Below are 23,767 nucleotides of genomic sequence, written 5' to 3' on the forward strand. Positions count from 1 at the left end.
TTTGTTAAATGCATCTAGGGCATGTACGTTGGACCTATTAAAGCCCACCAGTTTGTCCCTTCTTTTTGTTGACTAGTTGGACCCTTGTCATAATAAGGAATACTGGTGAGGGTACGAATGCTCTCAGAATTCCCTTTTTGAAAGATGCAGTGGAGGAATTCAGTCTGGTTTCTGGGGGTAGTGCATTCCATATCCTGGGTGCCATCCCTGGTTGTATTTATTTCGTAGAACCACAGAACTTCATTGTAGGCAAATAAGTTTTAAAATAGAATTTCTTTTCAATATTAAAAGTGGACATCATGCAATTTTCAGACTTTGGAATGTTAACCAATGGGTGGAAGAAAACATTCAGCATACATATAGGTAACCTATAGGTAACACCAACTTACAAGACCAATTTTCCGGAGTTAAGGTCAGTATTGGGCAAGGTTCAGTTCAGCACCAACAGTACTACACCAGCGGCACATGGGCGGCCTAGTGAAGGGTGCAAATATGGTGTTGGGCACCCAATACAACTCAATGAAGAATGGGGCAATCTAACAGAGGCTGCTTACAGGTAAGTAGCTGCGGCTTGGAGGCTGCAGGTACGAATGAACAACTGACACAGTTGCGAGAGGCTAACATTCAATACGCGGAGCTCCTTGAGGAGCTACGTGTTGTGGATTACCAGTTAAACACGCAAAAGCAACACACGCAAGCTGACAGGTCGGGCCACTGCTGGCACGGTTGGTCCAAAATGCACCCTTGCCCACACCCATATTGGAAATTCGGAACAACGCAGATGTGGTGGTGAGCACGCAATTAGACATTAGCACCGCATTTAGGGACTATTATGAACGTCTTTACGGTCCACAGCCTGGACTTATTGACACTGACTTTGAAACATTCTTTGATGGTCTATGCGTACCCCAACTTACACAACATCAACGCGATGATCTACTACGGCCAATAACAGGGGCGGAAATATGGCAGACGATTAAGGCCTTACCACGTAATAAAACTCCGAGGAACGATGGCCTACCGCCGAATTTTACGCAATGTATGCTGACTTGCTAACTCCTCATTTGCAATGTCTTTATCACAAATCGTTTGAGGGAGGCGAGCTCCCTGATACTACATTGCAAGCGTTGGTCGTTTCGCTATTAAAGCCCGGGAGGGATGCCTTGCTTATTTCAAGCTATAGACCCTTATCTCTCCTCAACACAGACTATAAAATCCTAAGTAGGTTGTTGGCTACTCGCCTTAACCAGTTTATTCCTGTGCTAATACAGTCCTATCAGTGTGGATTTGTACCTGGCCGGAGCACGGACCTCAACATCAGACAGCTACACCAAGTTATGCTAGGCACAAGCGGCATGGAAAATATGGAAGGCTGCCTATCCCTTGGTCTGAGGCAGGCATTTTACTCCTTACGTTGGGATTATATGTTCTATGCTCTCACACGCTTTGGCATACTTGAGGAATACATAGCGCGGGTGCGCTTACTATAAACGAACCCTACAGCGTGAGCACGCACGGGTCGGCACATCTCGGGACAATACTCAGTGGCTCGGGTGACAAGACAGGGTTGCCCCTTGTCACAGTTGTTGTTTATCCTGGCATTGGAACCACTTCTACACAGACTTTGTACTTTCGCAAGCTGTTGGGGGTATAACGCGTGGTGGTACGTCCCACACTGTCTCGGCATATGCGGATGATCTCATGCTGTACATTAAGGATATGGGCGCCGATCCGCATCCAATGTCCTCCATTTTTGAGTCATTCCGAGGTCTTTCGGCCTGGCCATCAATACTGCCAAGTAGTACGTGTATTTCTTTGACAGCGCTGAGAGGAGCGGACATTTTCGGTTCGGTCCCTGGGCCTTCCTAATAGCATCTGATACCTTTAAATACCTCGGTATACAAATGTATCGCACTGCCTCGACCTGCTAGATGGCAACCTAGGACGTGCGATTGCAGCACTCAAATCCCAAATTCCGTTCTGGGTCTCACTGCCCCTATCGGTGGCGGGCAGAGTGGCCAACACGAAAATGGTGCTATTGCCGCGGGTCCTTTACTTCACCAACCTACCGTTACTGGTCCCCATGAGATCCTTTAAAGTATTGAACTCTCTCGTGACGGAACTAATATGGGGTACAGGGCGCAGATGTATTAGTCTGGCGAAATTGCAACTTCACGTGAAACAAGGAGGGATGGGGGTGCCGGATCTGCGTTTGTATTGCTATGCTTGCCAGTTGCAGTGGATGGCGTACTGGCTTGCAGGACACAATTTGCATGAGCTGGATATGACATCACAAGATAGGGATAGGGGGATCATCCACACTCTTACTACCACCAGCCCCCCTACTGACGTCGACACCCCACTTATTGAAATGAGCTATTACTTACTGGCGGAGTGCGATGGGGTACACTGGACAGCTGACACCATATGCCCCCACCATTCCTCTGCTGGGTATCCCCACAGGTTCAGGACTAACCTCTAACCGTGCCCTTCAGGCATGGACTGAGGCGGGCATTACTACATTAGGGGACTTTTTTTACAGAGGGAGTACTACTGTCACATGAGACTGTACGCGTACATGGCGCCCCCGATACATTGTTCCTATTACATGCACATATTTCCAGATATATACGCATCACATGGTCGCCCGAGGATACAGGACCACCCACGAATACACTTCTTACCATGCAATACCTAATGGGGCTAGACTGACAAAATGGCTAACTCATGGGATTCGAGCGGAGAGAGCGATCTCATTACAGCCGATACACAACAAGTGGGAAGGCGACGTGGGCCGTGCATTCACAGACAAGCAAGGGGACACTATATTGGGGTTCCTCAGAAAGGTCTCTCGTAATCCCAAATTCGAATTTATACAATTGATGTTGCTACACAGGGCGTACTTAACTCCACACAGGCTAACCACTATGTTTCCAGGGGCAAACGATGAATGCCCGCGCTGCCACACGCCTAACGCGGGGTTTATACACATGATATGGGTTTGCCCTAGACTTGGTCATTACTGGGCGACGGTATGCAAAATATTGACGGCTGTGGCTCCGGTACGCCAGAATGACACCCTGGAATACTGCGTGTTGGGTCTGGGACCCCGTGAAAAGAAGAGCAGCTCTACCGCACGATTTGCTAACCTTGCACTCCTTCTAGCCAAGAGAGCCATAACCACACGATGGAAGGCCACTAGAGCCCCGTCCTTACTAGAATGGCACACAGAAATGCTAAGATGGGGTAAAGCGGAGGGGGCGGAACTGAAAAGGGAGGAATATAGAGGTTTAAGGAAAACACCAAACTCGCTGAGCTGGTATGCAATGCTAGAAGAATACGCTGCGATAGATATTTTGTCCTACTAGAATATGTTGGTTCTGTCACATGAGGGTCTGATCCGAGGATACAGGACACTTAGGCACCTCACATTATCTGTGTGCCATACTGGGTGAGTTAGCAGCATTGTGCAGTTCACCTACGACAGACTTTGGAACCGAGAAACACACACCTGTGGATATGGTTGATATACAAGTGCTACTGTTGGATATTGAGGGCTGAGCATGTGGGGAAGGGAGGGAGGTTGGGTAACTGGCATTGTATCCTGATAGCTTTCACATATTATCAACCGTTTCGCTAAACTTATGTTATACACAAGAATGCTGAGAAAGAGCTGTATTGGCATACCGCTGGAGACTTACTTTATTGATAATAGCCCATTATGTGTAGCCATTCGAGGACACATAAGGATGCCCAATACTGTTGATGTATATTAGCTTACGATGGTTGCAAACTTGTAATACTATACCGCATGATTACATGTCCTTTGATTGCCTGATGATGTTTGGCTCACTGTTCTGTAAAATCAATAAAAACAAATAAAAAAAAAAGTAGCTGTGGCTTGTGGGCGCCAGTCTCCGGGGGGTAAAGCAGGCACTGGGCACGGTCCAAAGCAGCACCAGCACTACATCACTAGTGGCACAGGGGCGGCCGGGTACAGGATGCCAACACAGCATTGGATGCCCAATGTGAAGCAATGGAGAAAGGCAAAATCGGAAAAGAACTGCAGGCTCAGGCCAGGATGCCTGTCGAAGGAAACCAACAGCTTGAGAGGTAAGTTGTGATGCTCGGGGATGAAAAGACCCCTTTGGTATGCTTCACCAAGGTGCAGGGCAGGCCAGGCCTTGCAGGGGTGTCTTTTGATAACGGAAACAGCTTACCGTAGCGGGTCGCGGTTGAGGGAGTCTCCGTTCAGAGGCTGCAGGCGACATCAAGGAGTTTTGAAGGGGTCAATCAATGATAGACTCCGGCTCTGGAGCGGAGCACTGGGGAACCTCGGTGGGCCACTTGGACTCGGGCAGGAGGCGTTGGGTGCGGAGGGGGAACCGGGAGCAGAGTTTTGCAGTTCTTCAGGTCATAGAGGCCTTTACTTGAAAGTTGTTGCTGGTGAAAAGATCTGCTGTTCTCTGGAGATCTTGATCTTTGTTGAAGGCGTGCAGTCCTCCCAAAGTTTTGGAGGTCACTGGGCTGCGGTACGAGTCGTCTTTTGGTGCAGGATCTTCAAGGGCTGCAAAAAGACTGGTAAGTCAGTAGTACTCTGCAGTCTTCTCTGCTTGTGCGGCTCTGTAGTGTCTGGCTCTTCTTAGGTCATCAGGAACTGAAGTTTGGGGTCTGAGGATGCCTCCTAAATGCTAGATTCTGATGGATACATCTGCCAGTGGATTCCTCACTTTGTGAATATCCCCTGCGCCAGCAGCATTCGGACGACGTCATAATGGCATGGCTCCGCTCACGGCTCCGCTGACGTCACCGGAGCCGTAAGAGAGCCTCGTCGGTGTGATGACGTCAATTCCCTTTTTTCCACGCTCTGGACGCTAACGGTTTCTGGGACTCTCCGTTATTTTCTGGTTACATTGTGTTTTTGGCTTGCTTCTCTTGTTTCTTTTCTGAAGATGTCTTCGAGGTAGTCTGGTTTCAAGCCCTGTAGCGAGTGTGGGAGCCATATGTCCATCACGGACCCCCATGAGGTTTGTGTCTGGTGCCTGTCGTCGGATCACGAAGTCGAGAGGTGCTCTGGCTGTCGCAAGATGAACCCAAAAGCTTTAAAGGAGAAAGAAGCTAAATTGCGGCTCTGAAGTCACCTCGACATCGTAAGGACTTCGTCTCTCCATCCACCTTCAGGCTCAAATCAAGGTACTCCTGCTCGATCAGCTTTTCCTGAAGCTTCACCAGTGCATTCTCCAACGCTGGCTCAGTCTCCTATTCCGGTGGATGAAGCTCGGGTTCCGTATGAAACAGTGGCTCCATTGGCTCCACCGTCGGCGCCGGCAGGCCCGAGTCCAGTAATGCCTTAGCAAGAGACTGTCCCGGGGGCCTACCCACCTTTCCCTGGCCCGGGTACAGATCCATCACATTACTTGAATGCAATGTATGGAGTCTTTACTAGAGCTATGTACCCCTCTGGAGCACCTTCGGTTCCCATGGGTCCTATGGCCTTTAACCTGGGAGTTCCACAGGCTTATGCTCAGGCTCCCTTTATGCCGTTTCTACCAGCGGATCCGTCCTGGCGTTTCCCGGCGCCGAGGATATCGACGCCGTATCCTTCATCTCCGGCGCAGTAAGCTCGACCTCATTCAACTCAGGCTGTGTCTCCGGATCCAAGTTCGACGCCGGCTCCGGATCCATCGGAGTCATGTCTGGCCCCGCCAACGCCTGTTTCAAGAATGAGGTCGAGGCGAGAGGCACAAAGAGTTCTGGAGGAACAACGCTATCAAGCAGAAGAAGAAATGGAGGATGGTGAGCTTGAAGAGTCGGAAGACTTTTTTGAGGGGTTGAAGGAGGCAAGTAGACTAGATACGTCCCCAGAGTGGGAACTTTCTCCTTCTACAGATGCTCCTTCTAAGGATGTGGCTCCTTACCACACAGTGATTAGGAAAGCAGAATGAGGTTTTAGATCTACAGCTACCAACAGCTGAGTTTAAGTCTAATATTTTAACTGAAGTTCTGCATTCTCCCTCCACTGTGATAGCATCATTAAAAGGCAATAATGGCTCTATCACTGAACCAATTTTGGAAGTCTGGTATAAGCCCTTTTCAGCTCCAGCTGTTTTGAAGTCTGTTGCTAGGAGGTACAGGACGGCTCCAGGAGTTCCGGATTTCCTAACTTCTCATCCTTCTCCGGAGAGCCTTGTGGTGCTGGCAGCTTGTTCCAAGAAATCATCTGGGGCTTTCCTCAAATCCTTGGGGACAGAGACTCTAAGAGGTTAGAACAATCTGCCAAAAAGGTCTTCTCATCAGCAAGTATGGCCTTAAAGTCTACAAACGCCACTTGTCTTTTGGGCCATTACATACATGCCCTTATGGACTCTGCAAAACAGCTTGCTCCTAAGTTGTCTGAAGAGGACAGACAGAATTTTAACGAAGTCTTGGTAGACACTCAGGAAGCTGCACGCCAGGTGATACAGAGTGGTCTGGACACTGCGGACTCTGTAGCTAGAATTATGGGTTCTTCGGTTGCCACGAGGAGAAGTGCTTGGCTCAGATCATCGGAGTTCTCTCCGGATGTGCAGGCGACTCTTCTTGACCTCCCTTTTGATGGCTCCAGGCTGTTTGGCGAGAAGGCAGATTCAGCCTTGCAGAGGTTCAAAGACTGCAAAGCCACCGGTATGTCCTTGGGCCTGCAGGCGCAGCCTAGAGGCTCCAGTTACAAGAGATACAGAGGTTTTGGAAGGTCGTCCTTTCGGACCTACAAGCAGCCTCAGCAGCAGCAGCAAAATACTCTGTATAAGTCATACAGAGGCAGGAACAGAGGACGTCCACGAGGTCGTCAGCCCTCCTCCTCTTCTACCTCCCTCCTCTTGCCACAGCAAAGCAGCCCTAGCTCCACCATTCTGGATCATGTGGGCCCGGTGGGGGGTAGGCTTACCCATTTTCTACAAGATTGGGAATCGGTCACTACGGACCTTTTGGGTTCTAACTCTTTTGGAAAATGGGTATGCTGTTCCCTTTTGGGAATTCCCTCCAAATTACCCTTCTTGCCAAGGGGCATGTTCAGAGGAACACCTTCTTCGCCTGCAGGAGGAAGTCCTTACATTACTAAAGAAAGGTGCAATAGAGGTGGTTCCAGAGCGGTAAAGGGGTCAGGGATGCTACTCCTGGTATTTCCTGTTTCCCAAGAAGGATGGCAGGTTACGTCCAATCCTGAATCTCAGGATCTTGAATCTTTCTCTGAAGCAGGAAAAGTTCAAGATGCTCACCCTAGTGCAGGTTCTTGAAGTACTGCAACAGGAGGACTGGATGGTGTAGATCGACTTGCAGGACGCGTATTTTCATATCCCAATCCTGAAGTCGCACAGGAAGTATCTGCGTTTTACGGTAGGGTCGCAACATTCAGTTTGCAATGCTCCCGTTTGGACTTACTACTGTACCTCGAGTCTTCACCAAGGTGATGGCAGTGTTGGCAGCCCTTCTCAGGAGATCGGGGATTCCAGTTTTCCCCTATCTGGATGACTGGCTGCTCAAGGCAGAGTCGTCTGAGAAGGTGCTGCATCATTTGCAGGTGACAACCCAGCTGTTGTACAAAATGGGTTTCTCGGTAAACGTGCCCAAATCTCACCTGGTGCCCTCTCAGCCCAACCTGTTCATAGGGGCTGTACTGGAAACTACTGTGTGTCAAGCATTCCCACCTCCTCAAAGGATTCTCGACATACAGGAAATGATTCCTTTGTTTTACAATGGAGCGGTCGTTCCAGTCCTGAAGGTCCGTCGCCTGCTCGGTCTGTTTGCTTCCTGCATTCTGCTGATCAATCATGCACGCTGGCACATGAGGGCACTCCAGTGGTGCCTCCGCAGGCAGTGGTATCAGCACAACGGGGATCTCAGGGAGTCAATCAAGATCTCCAGAGACACTGCAGCGGATCTGTCTTAGTGGAGCGTGGAAGGCAATCTTACTCAGGGAAAGCCCTTCCATCTACCTCCATCGGTGGCCAGAGTGATCCACTCTAGGGTGGGGTGCTCATCTGGGGGATCTGGAGATCAAGGGTCTTTGGTCTCCGGAGGAAATGTTGTTTCATATCAACTTTCTAGAGTTGCAGGCGATACGTTTGGCGCTCAAGGCCTACCTCCCCTCCCTTCGCGGTCAGTCAGTTCAGGTCCTGACGGAGAACACTACCACGATGTGGTATGTCAACACTCAGGGAGGAGTAGGGTCGCATCATCTCTACAGAGAGGTTCTGTGACTCTGGTCCTGGGTTCAGGACCACCGGATTTATCTGATGACAAATCATCTGGTCAGAGTTCTGAACGTAAGTGCAGACAGTCTCAGTCGGCAGTTCTTTGCCGACCAAGAGTGGAGGCTCCATCCAGAGGTGGTTTGTTATGTCTTTCAGATGTGGGGAACTCCTAGGGTGGACCTGTTTGCCACTCATGAGAATGCTCACTGCCCGTCATTCGGGTCTCCAGTATCCGATGCAGGGAGCTTTGGGGGACGCGTTTCAGTTGAGTTGGGGCTCACAACTCCTTTACGCGTTTCTTCCCATACCCTTGATTCCTCGAGTTCTGGGGAAGATTCGCCAAGGCCGGGCCCAAGTCATATTGATCGCCCCGGATTGACCAAGAAGGGTGTGGTACACAGATCTAATCCGCCTCATCACACCCTCCGCTCCGTCTCCCTCTCAGGGCAGACCTCCTCTCGCAGTCGCAGGGGCAGGTTCTACACCCCCACCTCCAGAGCTTGCACCTTCATGCCTGGATATTGAACGGGGCAATCTGAACTCTTTCTCTCTCCCGCCTGACGTGGTGGACATTATTTTATCGGCCGGGTCTCCACCAAGTCTATCTATTCCTACAGGTGGTCCAAATTTGTCAATTGGTGTGGAGAGAAGTCTTTTGATCCTTTGAGGGCCCGTTCATCCAACATTCTTTAGTTTGCTCTCTCTCTCTATCCCAGCAGGTTTTTGCTCTGGCTACTGTGAAGGGCTATTTATTGGCTTTCTCGGCGTTTCTTTGCTTGCCGGATCAGCCGTCCTTATTTAAATCACCCATTGTGTTAAGGTTCATTAAGGGCCTTACTAATAAATTTCCACCCACTCCCTTTATTGTGCCTCAATGGGACTTAAATCTTGTACTAACCTACTTGATGGGTTCTCCCTTTGAGCCCTTACACAAGTGTCCCTTGAGACTGTTGTCTTTTAAAACAGTATTTCTTGTTGCCATTACCCCAGCAAGGAGGGTAATTGAGCTTCAAGCTCTGAGTTCGAAACCCCCGTTCTTGACCATTCATGCTGCTAGTATGGTACTCAGGACCAGGGCTGCTTTTCTGCCTGAGGTGGTAACTCCTTTCCATCTGGGGCAGTCCATTACACTTCCTAGCTTCTTCCCTCCCCCTCACCCTTCCAAGGAGGAGGAGCGGCTTCTCCGTCTTAACCGTAAGAGTGCGGTGAGTTTTTACCTCGATAGGACTAAAGACTATTGTCTGGATGACCAGCTCTTTGTGGGCTTTATTGGTCGCAGGAAAGGCAGAGCAGTGCACAAGCGCACTCTTTCCAGGTGGATTATCTTGTGCATCAAGATGTGTTACTCTCTAGCTGGTAAGGAACCCCCAGAGGGTATTAGAGCTCACTCCACCAGAGCAAAATCTTCTACATCTGCCTTGTCTGGAGGTGTTCCTATGGAGGACATTTGTAGAGCGGTAACTTGGGCCTCCCTCTACACTTTCGCAAAGCCTTTCTACTTAGATTCCGAAGTGAGGGGGGACGGACTCTTTGCGCGTTCCGTCTTACAGGGCTTTTTGGTATAAAAGGGTGTACACCCTACTCCGGGAGTGGGGACTGCTGTGGGACTCTATTCACAAGGTGAGGAATCCACTGGCAGATGTATCCATCAGAAGAACCAGTTACTTACCTTCGGTAACGCTTTTTCTGGTGGATTCAGTATCTGCCTGTGGATTCCTCACTGACCCACCTGCCTCCCCGTTGTCCACCCTTGTATACCTGCAATAGTGACAATGTTATAATGTCTATCTATTACTTTCAAAGGAAGTGTATTATTCTTTTTGCTTTACTGCATTGTTTTCACACTGTGTGTGTTGGTTTGAATACTGTGTACTGTGTATACTATATTTTTGTTGTTGTTCCACCCGTATGCCTCGAAGGCACAGGAAAAAAGGGTGGAACTGACATTATCACGCCGACGAGGCTCTCTTATGGCTCCGGTGACGTCCGCTCGTCATAGTCGGCGTGGAGAGCTACAAATAAATTTCCGAATGCTGCTGGCGCAGGGGATATTCCCAAGTTGAGGAATCACAGGCAGATACTGTATCCACCAGAAAAAGCGTTCCCGAAGGTAAGTAACTTGTTCTTTAGGGGCGTTACAAGGGAGTGACGATAAGTGGCCAATAGGTTCCTTACCTGGGATGTCCACACCCTCTATTATGCCCACTTTTTGATGGAGTGGGACATAGCCCAAGCCTGGTTGGATAAGTCCCACCATTTTCAAGAGGGTGGGCACTGAAAAGTGTACATTTGAACGAAACACATAGTGATACATTCCTTACTTTAGAATTATCCCCTGCGCGTCGGAAGATGGCGTCGTGCGACTCCGCGCCCGTCGTTGGCGTTGTGGTCGCCGAGATGACGTTGCGGCAGCTACTTAGACGCTGCCCTCGCGTGCTGCCGTCAGTTCTTATTTTTTTCCCGCAACAGTATGGGCAGGTCCGGAGACAGTAGTACTCCTAGTCATGTTTTTTACTGTGTTTTTGAGGCTTTGTGTCTCGATTTTTTTTTTTCGAGTCAATCGACTCCTGGTGTCGTAGGGATGCCCGGTTTCAAGTCGTGCGGGGAGTGTCATTGGATGATGTTGGTGACGGACCAGCACCGCATGTGTCTCTACTGCCTGTGTCACGACCACAACCCCAAGTCATGCTCTGACTGCTGGGCCATGGCATTGAAGACTTTGCAGGAGTGGTCCCGAAATTAGCTTGAAGTTCGGCAGTCGGCTCCGCGCTGCTCAAGGTCACGGTCCCGTGGGAGGTCAAGGGACCGGTCGCGGAGCCATCACCATCGTTCTTCTGGATCGAAGTCTTTGCACTCGGGGGTCAGGTAAGACGAAGCACAAGAAGTCGAAGAAGCGTCATCGCACGACGACTCCCCGTCGCGGCTGAGGGTGCGGGTGGTGCCTCCCCTATGGCTCTGGCGGAGCCTATGGTGGCAGTCGGTCAACCCTCCCTTCCCGGGTCCATCGGTGACTCAAGCCCAGCTCCAGGAATTTCTGGCAGCCAGGGCCTGCCTGTTTGGGCTGTCGGGCCCTGCTGGTTCACATTCGGGCCCCGCGGGCCCGACTAGGGGTCCTCGCCCTTCACTTGCGGCGGCTCCGGCATCGCTGTCGGCTACGGACCCAGCGCCGCAGGGCCCCCAAGGATCCAGGTCTGGATCCCGGTCGACGCTGATTGACCTCGTTACACCTCCCCCGACGTCGACTCCACCGGCACCACCACCGACGTCGCCCATGGCACCGGACGACGCAGCCCCTGGTTTCAGCCCCAACATGGACACGGAGCCGGAACGGCGTTGCTCGACGCCGATTTCTACGCCAATGGGGCCTTTCTACCCCTATGTCCAGCCTACTTATTTTCGGCCTGTACCTCAGCCTGAGGAGAAAGGGGAGGACTGGGAGGGGTCTGAGGACCCTCTCACAGCTCAGTGTGATTATGACCCAAACTGGCTTGAGGATCTGGGGGATGCCAGCGGTCTTGACACCTCTCCAGACCTTGGCATGCTCACTCCTCCTACCGTGGCTACGGAGGAGGGTGCAAGTTATGCAGCGGTGTTGCGTAGGGCGGCGGAGGCCCTCAACCTCCAACTCCCTACCGTGGCCGTCAGGACTAACCTCTTGACAGAAGTGCTTCAGCCAGCGACTACCTTTGCGGAGCCACTGCTGCCTTTCAATGAGGCACTTTCTGACGTTCTCTTGGGCACCTGGTCCATGCCCAACACAGGGGCTCCTGTGGACATGAACGTGGCATGACGCCATCTCATGGCCCTTGGCGACCCCTTTTTCCTCTCTCACCACCCCACCCCTGAGAGCTTGGTTGTCCAAGCCTAAATGTCCCAGGGCTCATTCCCTATCGCACCCCCGGATAGGGAATCCAAGAGACTGGAACAATTTTTTCTCCCCCCAGTTCAGGTCTGCGGTCTGTGAACACTGCATGCCTCCTCTGTGGCGCAAGTGCTGCCTCAGTGTCTGGAGAGGCGCGGACAGTGCTCTCGAAAGCTATTGCTGAGGGGAGAGATGCAGCCAAGTTTACAATACGTTGTGGCCTTCACACCGCCGACTCGCTGGGCAGAGCGATTTCCACGACGGTGGCGCTAAGCCACCACGCCTAGCTAATGACTACTGGGTTTTCGGGGGATGTCTAGAACAACCTGATGGACATTCGCCTTTTTGGCAACAAGGCAGATAGCACGTTGGAGCGTTTTAAGGACTCAAGGGCTACGGCCAAGTCCTTGTGCCTGTCGGCCACTCGCCCTTGTCTGCCTTCTGCCTTTCGCTCCTTTCGTGGCAACGGAAGGTGCACCCCAGCACGTTCACTTCAGAGCCACAGGTTGCAGCAGTCTCAGCGCGGACGTGGGAACCGCAGAGGCGGTTCAGGGGGCCAGCGGGCCGGTCAGTCCACTTCCACCCCGGCCACTGCTGCCCCAAAACCTTCCTAGTCCGGTCTATCTGAAAGAAACACGTTAGTGTTAGATTCCCTACCTCAGAATATCCCCAGACGTCAGACTGGATCCGGAAAGTTTTCGTCAGCAGTACCCCTGCGCGTCGGTAGGCGTTGTCTGCGGCTCCGCGTCCGTCGTCGGCGTCGTGATCGCCGGGATGACGTCGTCGGAGTACTTAGACGCCGCCCTTGCGTTCTTTTTTCAGCGCCAGCATGCACAGATCCGGGAAGAGCTAGTGCCTTTAGTCACTTTTTGTCTAACTTTTTTGGTCTTTTTGACTATCTTTTTCGAGTCTACTCGACTCCTGATGTCGGTATGGATCCCCGGTTTCAAGCCGTGTGACGCCTGTCACCGACTGATGTTGGTTACCGCCCCCACTGCCAGTGTCTCTACGGTCTAGGGGCCGACCACGACGACAAGTCGTGCACCGACTGCTGGGCCTTGACTTCGAAAGCTAGACGGAAGCGGTCCCGTAAGCTTCTTGAGCTCCGGCAGTCCCAGACCGCATTCCCGACCACTCCCCCAGATCGGGAATCCAAAAGGCTAGATCAGTTTGGGAAGAAACTGTTCTCCTCTGTCAGTCTAGGATTGCGGTCCATTAACATTGCATGCCTTTTGGGCCGTTACACCCACTCTCTGTGGGATACGGTGGCGGACCTCCTGCCCCAGTGTCTGGAGGAGGCCCAGACGCGGCTCGCGCAGGATCTTGCTGAGGGGCAGGACGCGGTACAAAAGGGGCAGGACGCAGCACGGTATTCCATCAGATGTGGACTTGATACCACAGACTGGGCAGAGCGATTTCCACGACGGTGGCGATCCGTCGCCACGCCTGGCTGAGGTCCGCCAATTTTTCGGATTCCCGGGCTACGGCCAAGTCCTTGGGCCTTTCGGGCCAGCGCCAGCAAACTTTTGCTTTTCTCCCCTTTCGTGGCCAAGGAAGGGGCGCCCCCACAAGTCCAGCAAGCCACAGGCCGCAGACCCAACCTCAACGCGGTTGCGGTGCCCGCTGTGGCGGTGCAGGGGGACAGAGGTCCGGTCAGTCCACATCCGCTCCTGCAGCATCTGCCTCAAAGCCTTTCTAGTCGAGCTTTCAGGCCCATTCAACGTCAGTGGGAGGCCGGGTTCGCCTTCACCTACTCCACTGGCGTACCATCACTTTGGACAGGTGGGTGCTGCAAATTGTCCAAAGGGGCTACTCCCTCCCCTTCGAGGTGACCCCTCCAGCCATGTCACCGCAGCACCACTGCATGTCGAGGGATCACTTGCGACTTCTGCAGGAGGAAGTTACGGCCCTCTTGGCAAAGGGGGCCATCGAGCGCGTTCCTGGGCCAGAAGTAGGTCGTGGTTGTTACTCCCACTACTTTCTGGTTCCCAAGAAGGGGAAAGGGGGCCTATGCTCTATCTTGGACCTCAGGAGTGTCGACGGCTTCCTCTGGAAGGAGAAGTTCAAGATGCTGACTTTAGCTCAGGTCCTGGCTGCCCTAGACCCTTGAGACTGGATGGTAGCGTTGGACTTGCAGGGCGCTTATTTCCATATCCCCGTCCTGCCGGCCCAACGGCGCTACCTGCGGTTCACGGTATGCCACGAGCACTTTCAGTTTACCAGGCTCCCCTTCGGCCTCACCAATGCCCCTCGGGTGTTCACGAGAGTGATGGCGGTGGTCGCAGCTGCTCTACGCAGATCAGCGGTTCCAGTCTTCCCCTATCTCAACGACTGGTTGTTGAAGGCGGGCTCGCCCCAGACAGTCGTCTCCCACCTCCAGATTACGGCCAATCTCCTGCACTCGCTGGGGTTCTCCATCAACGTGCCGAAGTCACACCTGAGCCCCTCTCAAAAGCTCCTCTTCATCGGAGCGGTTTTGGACTTGGCGCAGTTTCGGGTTTATCCTCCCGATCAGCGGGTTCGGGATATTCAGTCTCTGATTCCGATCTTCCAGCCTTTATCTCGAGTTTTGGAAAGGATGACGCTGCGGCTCCTAGGGCTGATGGCCTCCTGCATCCTGCTAGTGCATCACGCCAGGTGGCGGATGCGGGCTCTGCAGTGGGACCTGAAGTTCCAGTGGGCCCAGCATCAGGGCAACATGTCCGACCACGTCCTGATCTCGGAGGGCACTGCGAGACAGTTGCAGTGGTGGCTCACGGACTGCGATTGGGTCAGCGGCAGATCCCTCTCCCTACCCCAACCGGAGCACGTAGTAGTGACGGATGCGTCTCTCCTGGGCTGGGGGTGCCACATGGGAGAGGTGGAGATCAGAGGCCTCTGGCCTCCGGCGGAGTCCCGGCTCCATATCAACCTTCTGGAGCTGCGGGCGATCCGGCTTGCACTGAAGGCATTCCTTCCCTCTGTCCGGGAAAGTGTAGTGCAGGTGTTCACGGACAACACCACCGCCATGTGGTACTGCAACAAACAGGGCGGGGTGGGGTTGTGGACCCTTTGTCAGGAGGCTCTGCGCCTCTGGACATGGCTAGAACACCAGGGTGTCACCCTGGTGGTTCAGCACCTGGCAGGTTCCCTTTAACGCCAGGGCGGACGAACTCAGCCGCTGGTGCAGGATGGATCACGAATGGCATCTTTCAGTGATGAGGAGAGTCTTGGTTACATCTATTCGCCACTAAAGAGAACGCGCAATGTCATCAGTTCTGCGCGTTAGAATTTCCAAGGCGGCACTCACTCGGAGACGCTTTTCGTCGCGAGTGGAGCTGCGGTCTATTGTACGCCTTTTCACCTATATCACTTCTGCCCAGAGTGCTGAAGAAGATCAAGCACGACCGGGCCCAAATCATCCTTGTGGCTCCGGACTGGGCACGAAGATACTTGTATCCCAAGCTACTCAGCATGTCAGTCGATCCCCCGATTCGTCTGCCTCTTCAGGAGGACCTTCTGTCGCAGCAGCAGGGGACGGTCCAGCCTCCACCTCCATGCGTGGAGATTGAGCGGCGGCAGTTAAGGCCATTTGACTTGCCTCCTGAAGTCTGTGATGTCATTCTGCCAGCCAGGCGTCCCTCCACAAAAATGGTATACGCCTGCATGTGGAACAAATTGGTGGCATGGTGCACAGCAAAGGCTGTGGACCAACTCTTTGCCCCCTTTCAGAGGTTCTCCTCTTTCTTCTTTCTCTTGCCCAGCAGGGCTCTGCTCTGGGCACTGTCAGAGGCTACCTCTCTGCCATTTCAGCCTTCTTAAGGCTTCCTGATCAGCCTTCTCTTTTCAAGTCCCCTGTTGTAAATAGATTCTTGAAGGGCATCACTCACATGTTTCCTCCTGTCCCTTTCGTGATGCCTCAGTGGGACTTGAATCTTGTTCTGGCTTATCTGATGTGCGCTCCCTTTGAGCCACTTCACAATTGTCATCTCCGTCTTCTTACTCTTAACCACTTGGCTGCTAAGGCACATGATGCACTTCCATTGACTTTCCATTGAAATCAATGGAAACTCCATGACGAGTTACCCTTGTCATTAGCACTGAAGGGGTTAAGACTGCATTCCTGGTTGCCATCACCTCTGCCAGGAGGGTGAGTGAGCTCCAGGCTCTATCTTCTAAGCCTCCTTTCCTTTCTGTCCATCTGGACAAAGTTGTCTTGAGAAGACTTCCCTCTTTCCTGCACAAAGTAGTCACAGCCTTCCACATTGGGCAGTCCATCACCTTGCCCACCTTCTTTCTGCCTCTGCATCCCTCGAATGAGGAAGAGAGGCTCCACCGTCTGGACCCAAAATGTGCAATCTCATTCTATCTGGCCCGCACTCGCCAGTTCCGGGTGGATGGTTCCGTGGGCGCTAAGAAGGGACGGGCGGTGCACAAACGAACCATTTCTCGATGGGTCGTTTTGTGGATAAAGGCTTGTTATTCACTGGCTAAAAAGGAGCCTCCTGTGGGACTGCGTGCCCATTCCACCCGGGCCACGGCGGCTACTACTGCCCTGGGTGGGGGAGTCCCCTTGCAGGACATCTGTCAGGCAGCTACGTGGGCCTCGCTGCACACGTTCGCTAGACACTACTGCCTGGACAGCCAAGGCGGGAGAGATGGCTTTTTCGGCCGTTCTGTTCTCCAGGGCTTTCTGGTGTGATCATTGGTTCGCAGACCCACCACCGGGGTTGGTATTGCTGGGGTATATATTCTAAGGTAAGGAATCTAACACTTACCTGTTTCTTTCAGATGTACAAGTTACTTACCTTCGCTAACGATATATCTGTAAGAAACAGTAGTTAGTGTTAGATTCCTTACCGCCCCACCCATCCTCCCCGTTCTGCTAACCGATATCTAGGGTTAAGGTATTCCCTTTGAGGGCCCTAGTTTCATGGCACCAGTGTTGGTTTTTATCATGGCTCTGCGTTTCTGGCGCGGAAAAGCTGTGTATAAGAACTGACGTCAGAGCGCGAGAACGGCATCTAAGTACTCCGTCATCCCGGCGCCGACGACGGACGCAGACGACGCCTACTGACACGCAGGGGTACTGCTACGCAAAACTTTACGGATCCAGTCTGACGCCTGGGGATATTCTAAGGTAAGGAATCTAACACTAACTACTTTTTCTTACAGATATATCGTTACCGAAGGTAAGTAACTTGTGCCTTAATTCCTCTACTGCATCTTTCAAAAAAGAAGTAAAATCGATTCTCATGGCTAAATTCACCTGAGCATGGATTAAAGAATCTCTGAGACCAAACGTACCCTCGATACTGAACTTCAATATGCCCATGAACCATCCTAGACAGTATTTCTACCCTTTGCCTGACTCACCTGGAAAGTTTTTGTGATGTACCTTATTACTCTGCTTTTACGAGATGATATGTATACACGCTTTGACTTGCTTTTAACCGAGATGTAAAGTACTGTACTTTGTAACATAGACACTCACCTTGTAAAGCGATCTGATATCCGCAAGGGTCTTGTTCGTGCTCTATAAAACTTTCAAATAAATAAATTCAACACCTGACAGGTTTTCTGAACGCCAAGGCGGACGAACTCATCCGCAGATGCATGATGGATCACGAATGGCGTCTTCACTCTGAGGAGGTGCAAGGTTTCTTTCAATAGTGGGGAGAGCCCTGGTTAGATCTATTCGCCACCAAAGAGAACGCGCAATGTCAGCAATTCTGCCGGTTGGAATTTCCAAGGCGGCACTCGCTAGGTGACGCTGTTTGTCGCGAGTGGAGTTGCAGTCTGTTGTACGCTTTTCCACCTATACCACTTCTGCCCAGATTGCTGAAGAAGATCAGGCGCGACCGGGCCCAAGTCATTCTTGTGGCTCCGGATTGGGCATGAAGAGTCTGGTATCCCGAGCTGCTCAACATGGCCATTGATCCTCCGATCAGACTGCCTCTTCGGGAGGATCTTCTGTCGCAGCAACAGGGGGACGGTCCTCCACCCGAATCTGTCCAGCCTCCACTTCCTTGCATGGAGATTGAGCGGTGTCAGTTGACGTCTTTCGACCTGCCTCCTGAAGTCTGTGGTGTAACCTTGGCAGCCAGGCGTCCCTCCACCAAGACGATATACGCCTGCTGGTGGTACAAGTTTATGGCATGGTGCACAGCAAAGGCTGTGGATCCCCTTTTTGCCCCTCTTTCTGAGGTTCTCTTGTTTCTTCTTTCTCTAGCCCAGCAGGGCTCTGCTCTGGGCACTATCAAGGGCTATCTTTCGGCCATCTCTGCCTTCCTTCAGCTTCCAGATCAGCCTTCCCTTTTCAACTCCCCAGATGTAAGTTGCTTTTTGAAAGGCATTACTCATCTCTTTCCTCCTATTCCCTTCGTTATGCCTCAGTGGGACGTGAACCGGGTTTTTACTTATTTAATGTAGGCTCTCTTTGAGCCGCTTCACAACTGTCCTTTAAGGCTCTTGACTCTCAAAACTGCCTTTCTGGTGGCCATCACCTCTGCCAGACTAGTGAGTGAGCTCCAGGCGCTTTCATCCAAGCCTCCTTTTCTCTCTGTACATCCGGACAAAGTTGTCCTTAGGACTCGTCCATCCTTCCTGCCCAAGGTTGTCACTGACTTCCACATCTGGAAGACTATCACTTTTTCCACCTTCTTTACGCCTCCGCACCCTTCGAAAGAGGAAGAGAGGCTCCACCGTCTGGACCCAAAATGTACACTTTCTATCTGTCTGGATCGCACAAAACAGTTTCGGGTGGATGACCAACTCTTTGTTGGCTACGTGGGTGCTAAGAAAGGTTGGGCCATACACAAGCGAACCATTTCTCGATGGGTCGCTTTGTGTATCAAAGCTTGCTATTCTCTGGCTAAAAAAGGAGCCTCCAGTGGGGCTACGCGTCCATTCCACCAGGGCGACAGCAGCCACTACTGCCTTCGAAAGAGTAGTTCCTCAACATGACATCTGTCAGGCAGCTACGTGGGCATCACTGCACACGTTTACAAAACACTACTGTCTGGACAGCCAAGTTCGGAGAGACTGCTTCTTAGGCTGTTCTGTTCTCCAGGACTTTCTGGTGTGATCTTGGTTCGCAGACACACCACCGGGGTTGGTATTGCTGGGGTATCTATTCTAAAGTAAGGAATCTATAACTAACATGTTTCTTTCAGATGAACAAGTTACCTTCATTAACAATATATCTGTAAAAAACATTAGTTAGCTATAGATTGCTTACCGCCCCACCCATCCTCCCTGTTCTACGAACTGATTTCTTGGGTTAAGGATATCCTTTCTTGGCCCTGGTTTTGTGCACCAGGGTCAATGTCTTGCATGGCTCTGTGTTTCTGGCACGGAAAGTCATGTACAGAACTTACAACAGCGCACGAGGCGGCTTCTAAGTAGCTACTGCGACGTCATCCCCGCGACACCAACAACGGACGCGGAGTTGCCAGACGCCACCTTTCTACTCGCAGAGGTACTGCTGATGAAAAAACATTCCAGATCCAGTCTGACGCCTGGGGGTAATTCTAAGGTAACGAATCTATAACTAACTAATATTTCTTACAGATATATCGTTACCAAAGGTAAGTAACTTGTTCATTAATCTGTTCGGTTTCTCATGTTTCTTGGAAACATTGGTTATCCCTTGTGACAAACTAGGATATCCTATCATGGGTATTTTCTTCTGGTTGTAGCCTGCTATGCTCTAGGAGATTATTTTTAGAGTTTCCTAGTCTACTTTCTGAATGACAGTTTCTTCCTGAGTGGGGAGGTGAAGTTCTAGGAACACTGGAGCTTATTTGGAGATACTAGGGAATCACTCGCAAGCTTCAAGGTCACTCAATGCTGCATATCTATTTCTAGTGGGCGGGAACGGACTTGCTAATACATGCTGGGAATTGGGATAAAAAATGGGAATAGCCCTGGATTGAAAACTCCGGGTGTACCTTTGGGGGTTTTGTAGAAAAAGCCCAATGGACTTGCGAAGATCTAAGTGTCATACAAGATCACAGCCGACCAGCTCACCACCTCCCTGAGCCAGCACCCTCCCGCCGGCTCAACGAACCCCAGCCAGGCCGCCGACAACCTCACTAAGTGGATCAGCAACTGCGCGGGCGAACTCGCCCCTCTGAGGACCCCGCCCAGCAGACCCGGCAGCAGAAAAGCCCCATGGTTCACCGACGAACTCAAGAGCTCCAAGAAGAACTGCCGAGCCCTCGAGAAAGTGTGGAGAAGGGAACCAACAATGGACAACATGACCAACCTCAAGCTCGCCACCCGGAAACACCACCAACTGATCCGCGCCACCAAGAAAAATGCCTACAAGGACCGGCTAGACAACAACGCACACAACTGCAAGGAACTCTTCAACATAGTAAAGGAGCTCTCCAACCCCAACGCCGGAAACAACGACATCACCCCGTCGCAAGACCTCTGCAACTCCCTCGCCTCATTCTTCCACAACAAGATCGCGGACATACACAACAGTTTCAGCATCCAACCAACGCACGCCACGACCACAGCAACGCCACCCACCACCACCCTCCGCGCCTGGACTCCGATCAGCACCGAAGACACCATCCGCACTATGAACTCCATCCACTCCGGATCTCCAACCGACCCCTGCCCTCACCACATCTTCAACAAGGCCGACACTGTCATCGCACCCCACCTGCGGGACATCATCAACACCTCCTTCGACACCGCCACCTTCCCGGAGAGCTGGAAGCACGCGGAACTCAGCGCTCTACTGAAGAAACCTACAGCGGACCCCACCGAACTCAAGAACTACCGTCCCATCTCGCTCCTTCCGTTCCCGGCCAAAGTCATCGAGAAGACCGTCAACAAACAGCTGGCCGCCTTCCTCGAGACTAATGGATCCCTCGACCCCTCACAGTCTGGCTTCCGAGCCAACCACAGCACCGAGACCGCCCTCATCGCTGCCACCGATGACATCCGAACCCTGATGGACAACGGAGAAACAGCGGCCCTCATCCTCCTAGACCTCTCCGCGGCGTTCGACACTGTCTGCCACCGCACCCTAGTACAGCGCCTCGGCAACATCGGAATCCAGGAGAAGGCACTGGAATGGATCACCTCCTTCCTCGAAGGAAGAACACAGAGAGTCCGCCTGCCACCGAAGTCATCTGCGGCGTCCCCCAAGGATCCTCGCTGAGCCCCACCCTCTTCAACGTCTACATGAGCCCCCTCGCGGCCATCGCACGCAAACACAACCTCAACATAATCTCCTACGCCGACGACACCCAGCTGATCCTCTCCCTGACCAACGACCCCGCCGCCGCCAGAACCAACCTGCACGAAGGGATGAGAGATGTAGCCGAGTGGATGACGACCAGCCGCCTGAAACTGAACTCAGACAAGACGGAGGTCCTCATCCTGGGCTCCTCGCCCTCCGCCTGGGACGACTCCTGGTGGCCCCCCGCCCTGGGCACCGCACCCAAACCAACGGACCACGCACGCAACCTGGGCTTCATCCTGGACTCCTCCCTCTCCATGACCAGACAAGTCAACGCCGTCTCCTCATCATGCTTCAACATCCTACGCATGCTACGGAAGATCTTCTGGTGGATCCCCACCGAGACCAGGAAGACCGTCACCCAGGCCCTCGTCACCAGCCGACTGGACTACGGCAACGCCCTGTACGCCGGAACCACCGCCAAGCTCCAGAAGAGACTCCAGCGGATACAGAACGCCGCAGCCAGACTCATCCTCGACCTCCCACGAAACAGCCACATCTCCGGACACCTGAGAGACCTGCACTGGCTCCCCGTCAGGAAAAGAATCACCTTCCGTCTCCTCACCCACGCACACAAAGCCCTACACGACCAAGGCCCGAGCTACCTCAACAACCGAATCAACTTCTACGCTCCCAAGCGCCACCTCAGATCAACCAGCCACGCCCTCGCCGAGGTCCCACGCATCTGAAGAGCGACAACAGGAGGAAGGTCCTTCTCCTACCTGGCCGCCAAGACCTGGAACTCTCTCCCGACCGACCTGCGCCTGACCCAAGACCACCTCGCCTTCAGGAAGAAGCTCAAGACCTGGCTGTTCGAGCAGTAACGGCACCCCCCCTCCCAGCGCCTTGAGACCCTACGGGTGAGTAGTGCGCTATATAAATGTCTTGATTGATTGATTGATACCGTGGATTACTAGGCAATATATTCAATAAGTGGTTGACTAGTCATTGACTAGTAAAATTTACGACTATACAGTCCTCCCCAATAGATTTTGGGCCACAACCCACCTAGTTTACTCATCTGGCCATATTAATGTAATTATATAACTTAGGTTTACCCATATAAAATTGAAACAGCCAGTGTAAAACCTAGTCCATCAATTGACCTGTGGATTCCTGCTTAATCTGTTAGTTCGGGGTGTTGACTAGAATGATTACCAGAGGGCAAGCTACCGGTGGCAATTCTAATCTTTCACCATGTTCAAGGTCCTCTGCGAATTCATAGGGCCATGGTTTAGGACAGCAACAGCTCCACTGGCTTTTCTTCCATTAATACCAGTACAGTTATTAACAGTTCCCTCTCTCTCCAGATGACCACTCTCTCCGGGTGGGGTAGGATGAATTATGGTGAATTATCGGGGTCTTATTAGTGCCCACAATCACAGATTGCCTTTGGGTTACAGAGGAAACATCTAATCTCCTGTTTGGTAATGCTCGCAGTTTGTGTGTTTCTTCCCATAAGTATGGTGTTGAATAAGTAATATGTATGGAATGCCCAGGCAGTGGCTGTGAATGGCTTAGATTTCCCTCATGTGCCCTTCCCTTCCCAGATCACTCGGACCCCAGTTTGGTATTAAGGCGGAGCCTTAGACTCTCCTCTATTTTAGACAGTCTGATCGTAATCAGCTGCAAGAGAGTATTGAGGGTCTGGTCCAATATTTGGAACAAGTCATCTCTTGGGAGTAATGGATGTAGCTTCTGAATGTGTTCCCCGAAGTGAAGTAGAGGAGATACTTTTGGGAGCTTAAGAGGTTTGGTAATGGGAACGTTTTTAGCCCTCCCCCTTTTCCTCTTGCTAGGGGGTTCCACTATATGACTACCATCTCCCTGGACGATTTAGAATTATTGGTCACAGCCGACGTACTGGCAACTGTACTATGTATGGTCGGCTCTTCTATCGAACCTGCTCCTGAGAGGTCAGGGGTTACAGTGAAAAATCTTACCGCTTCTAAGGAGAGGCATCACTCTGTAATCTCATTTTCTTTAGAGAACACATTAGCTGCCCTTGTCAGGAAGGAGTCCAGTGTATTGATGAGTAAGTAGAGCATTTAACTGCTTTGGAGTTAGCTCTGTGCTATATAAAATATCTAACTATATTTTTTTATATGTTCACATACATATTATATCACTGTACGGTGTTAAGTCTTTTATTTTTGTGTTGTTTTGTTCCTCTTACATTTTTCAGATTTTAATTAGTATATGGTTTACTTGTAGGTTTATGCCAATGGAATCCGTAACATTGACTTACATTTTATAATTCGCAAACTGGCAGCACCAGTCATCTCTGTGCTGTTGGTTTCCCTATGTGTACCATATCTTATCGCAGCAGGAATTGTCCCTTTACTAGGTATGTATGCATTATTGCTTTGTTTTGCCTCAGACGTTTTGTTGATTAATGTTTATTAATGTTGAGAAAATACAATTTTTGTTGTG

General features: G+C 51.6%; 1 protein-coding gene across 1 annotated transcript in view; it reads left to right on the forward strand.

Moving 5' to 3' along the window:
* MARCHF6 (membrane associated ring-CH-type finger 6) overlaps positions 1-23,767 on the forward strand; it is a 1,360,950-nt gene that overhangs the window by 1,202,602 nt on the left and 134,581 nt on the right. The window contains exon 24 of the mRNA XM_078687648.1: positions 23,549-23,681. Within this exon, the coding sequence (XP_078543774.1) occupies positions 23,549-23,681 (133 nt within the window). The remainder of the gene's footprint in view (positions 1-23,548; positions 23,682-23,767) is intronic.

This window comes from Lissotriton helveticus, chromosome 4_1 (genome assembly GCF_964261635.1).
Source record: "Lissotriton helveticus chromosome 4_1, aLisHel1.1, whole genome shotgun sequence".
NCBI classification, from domain to species: Eukaryota; Metazoa; Chordata; class Amphibia; order Caudata; family Salamandridae; genus Lissotriton; species Lissotriton helveticus.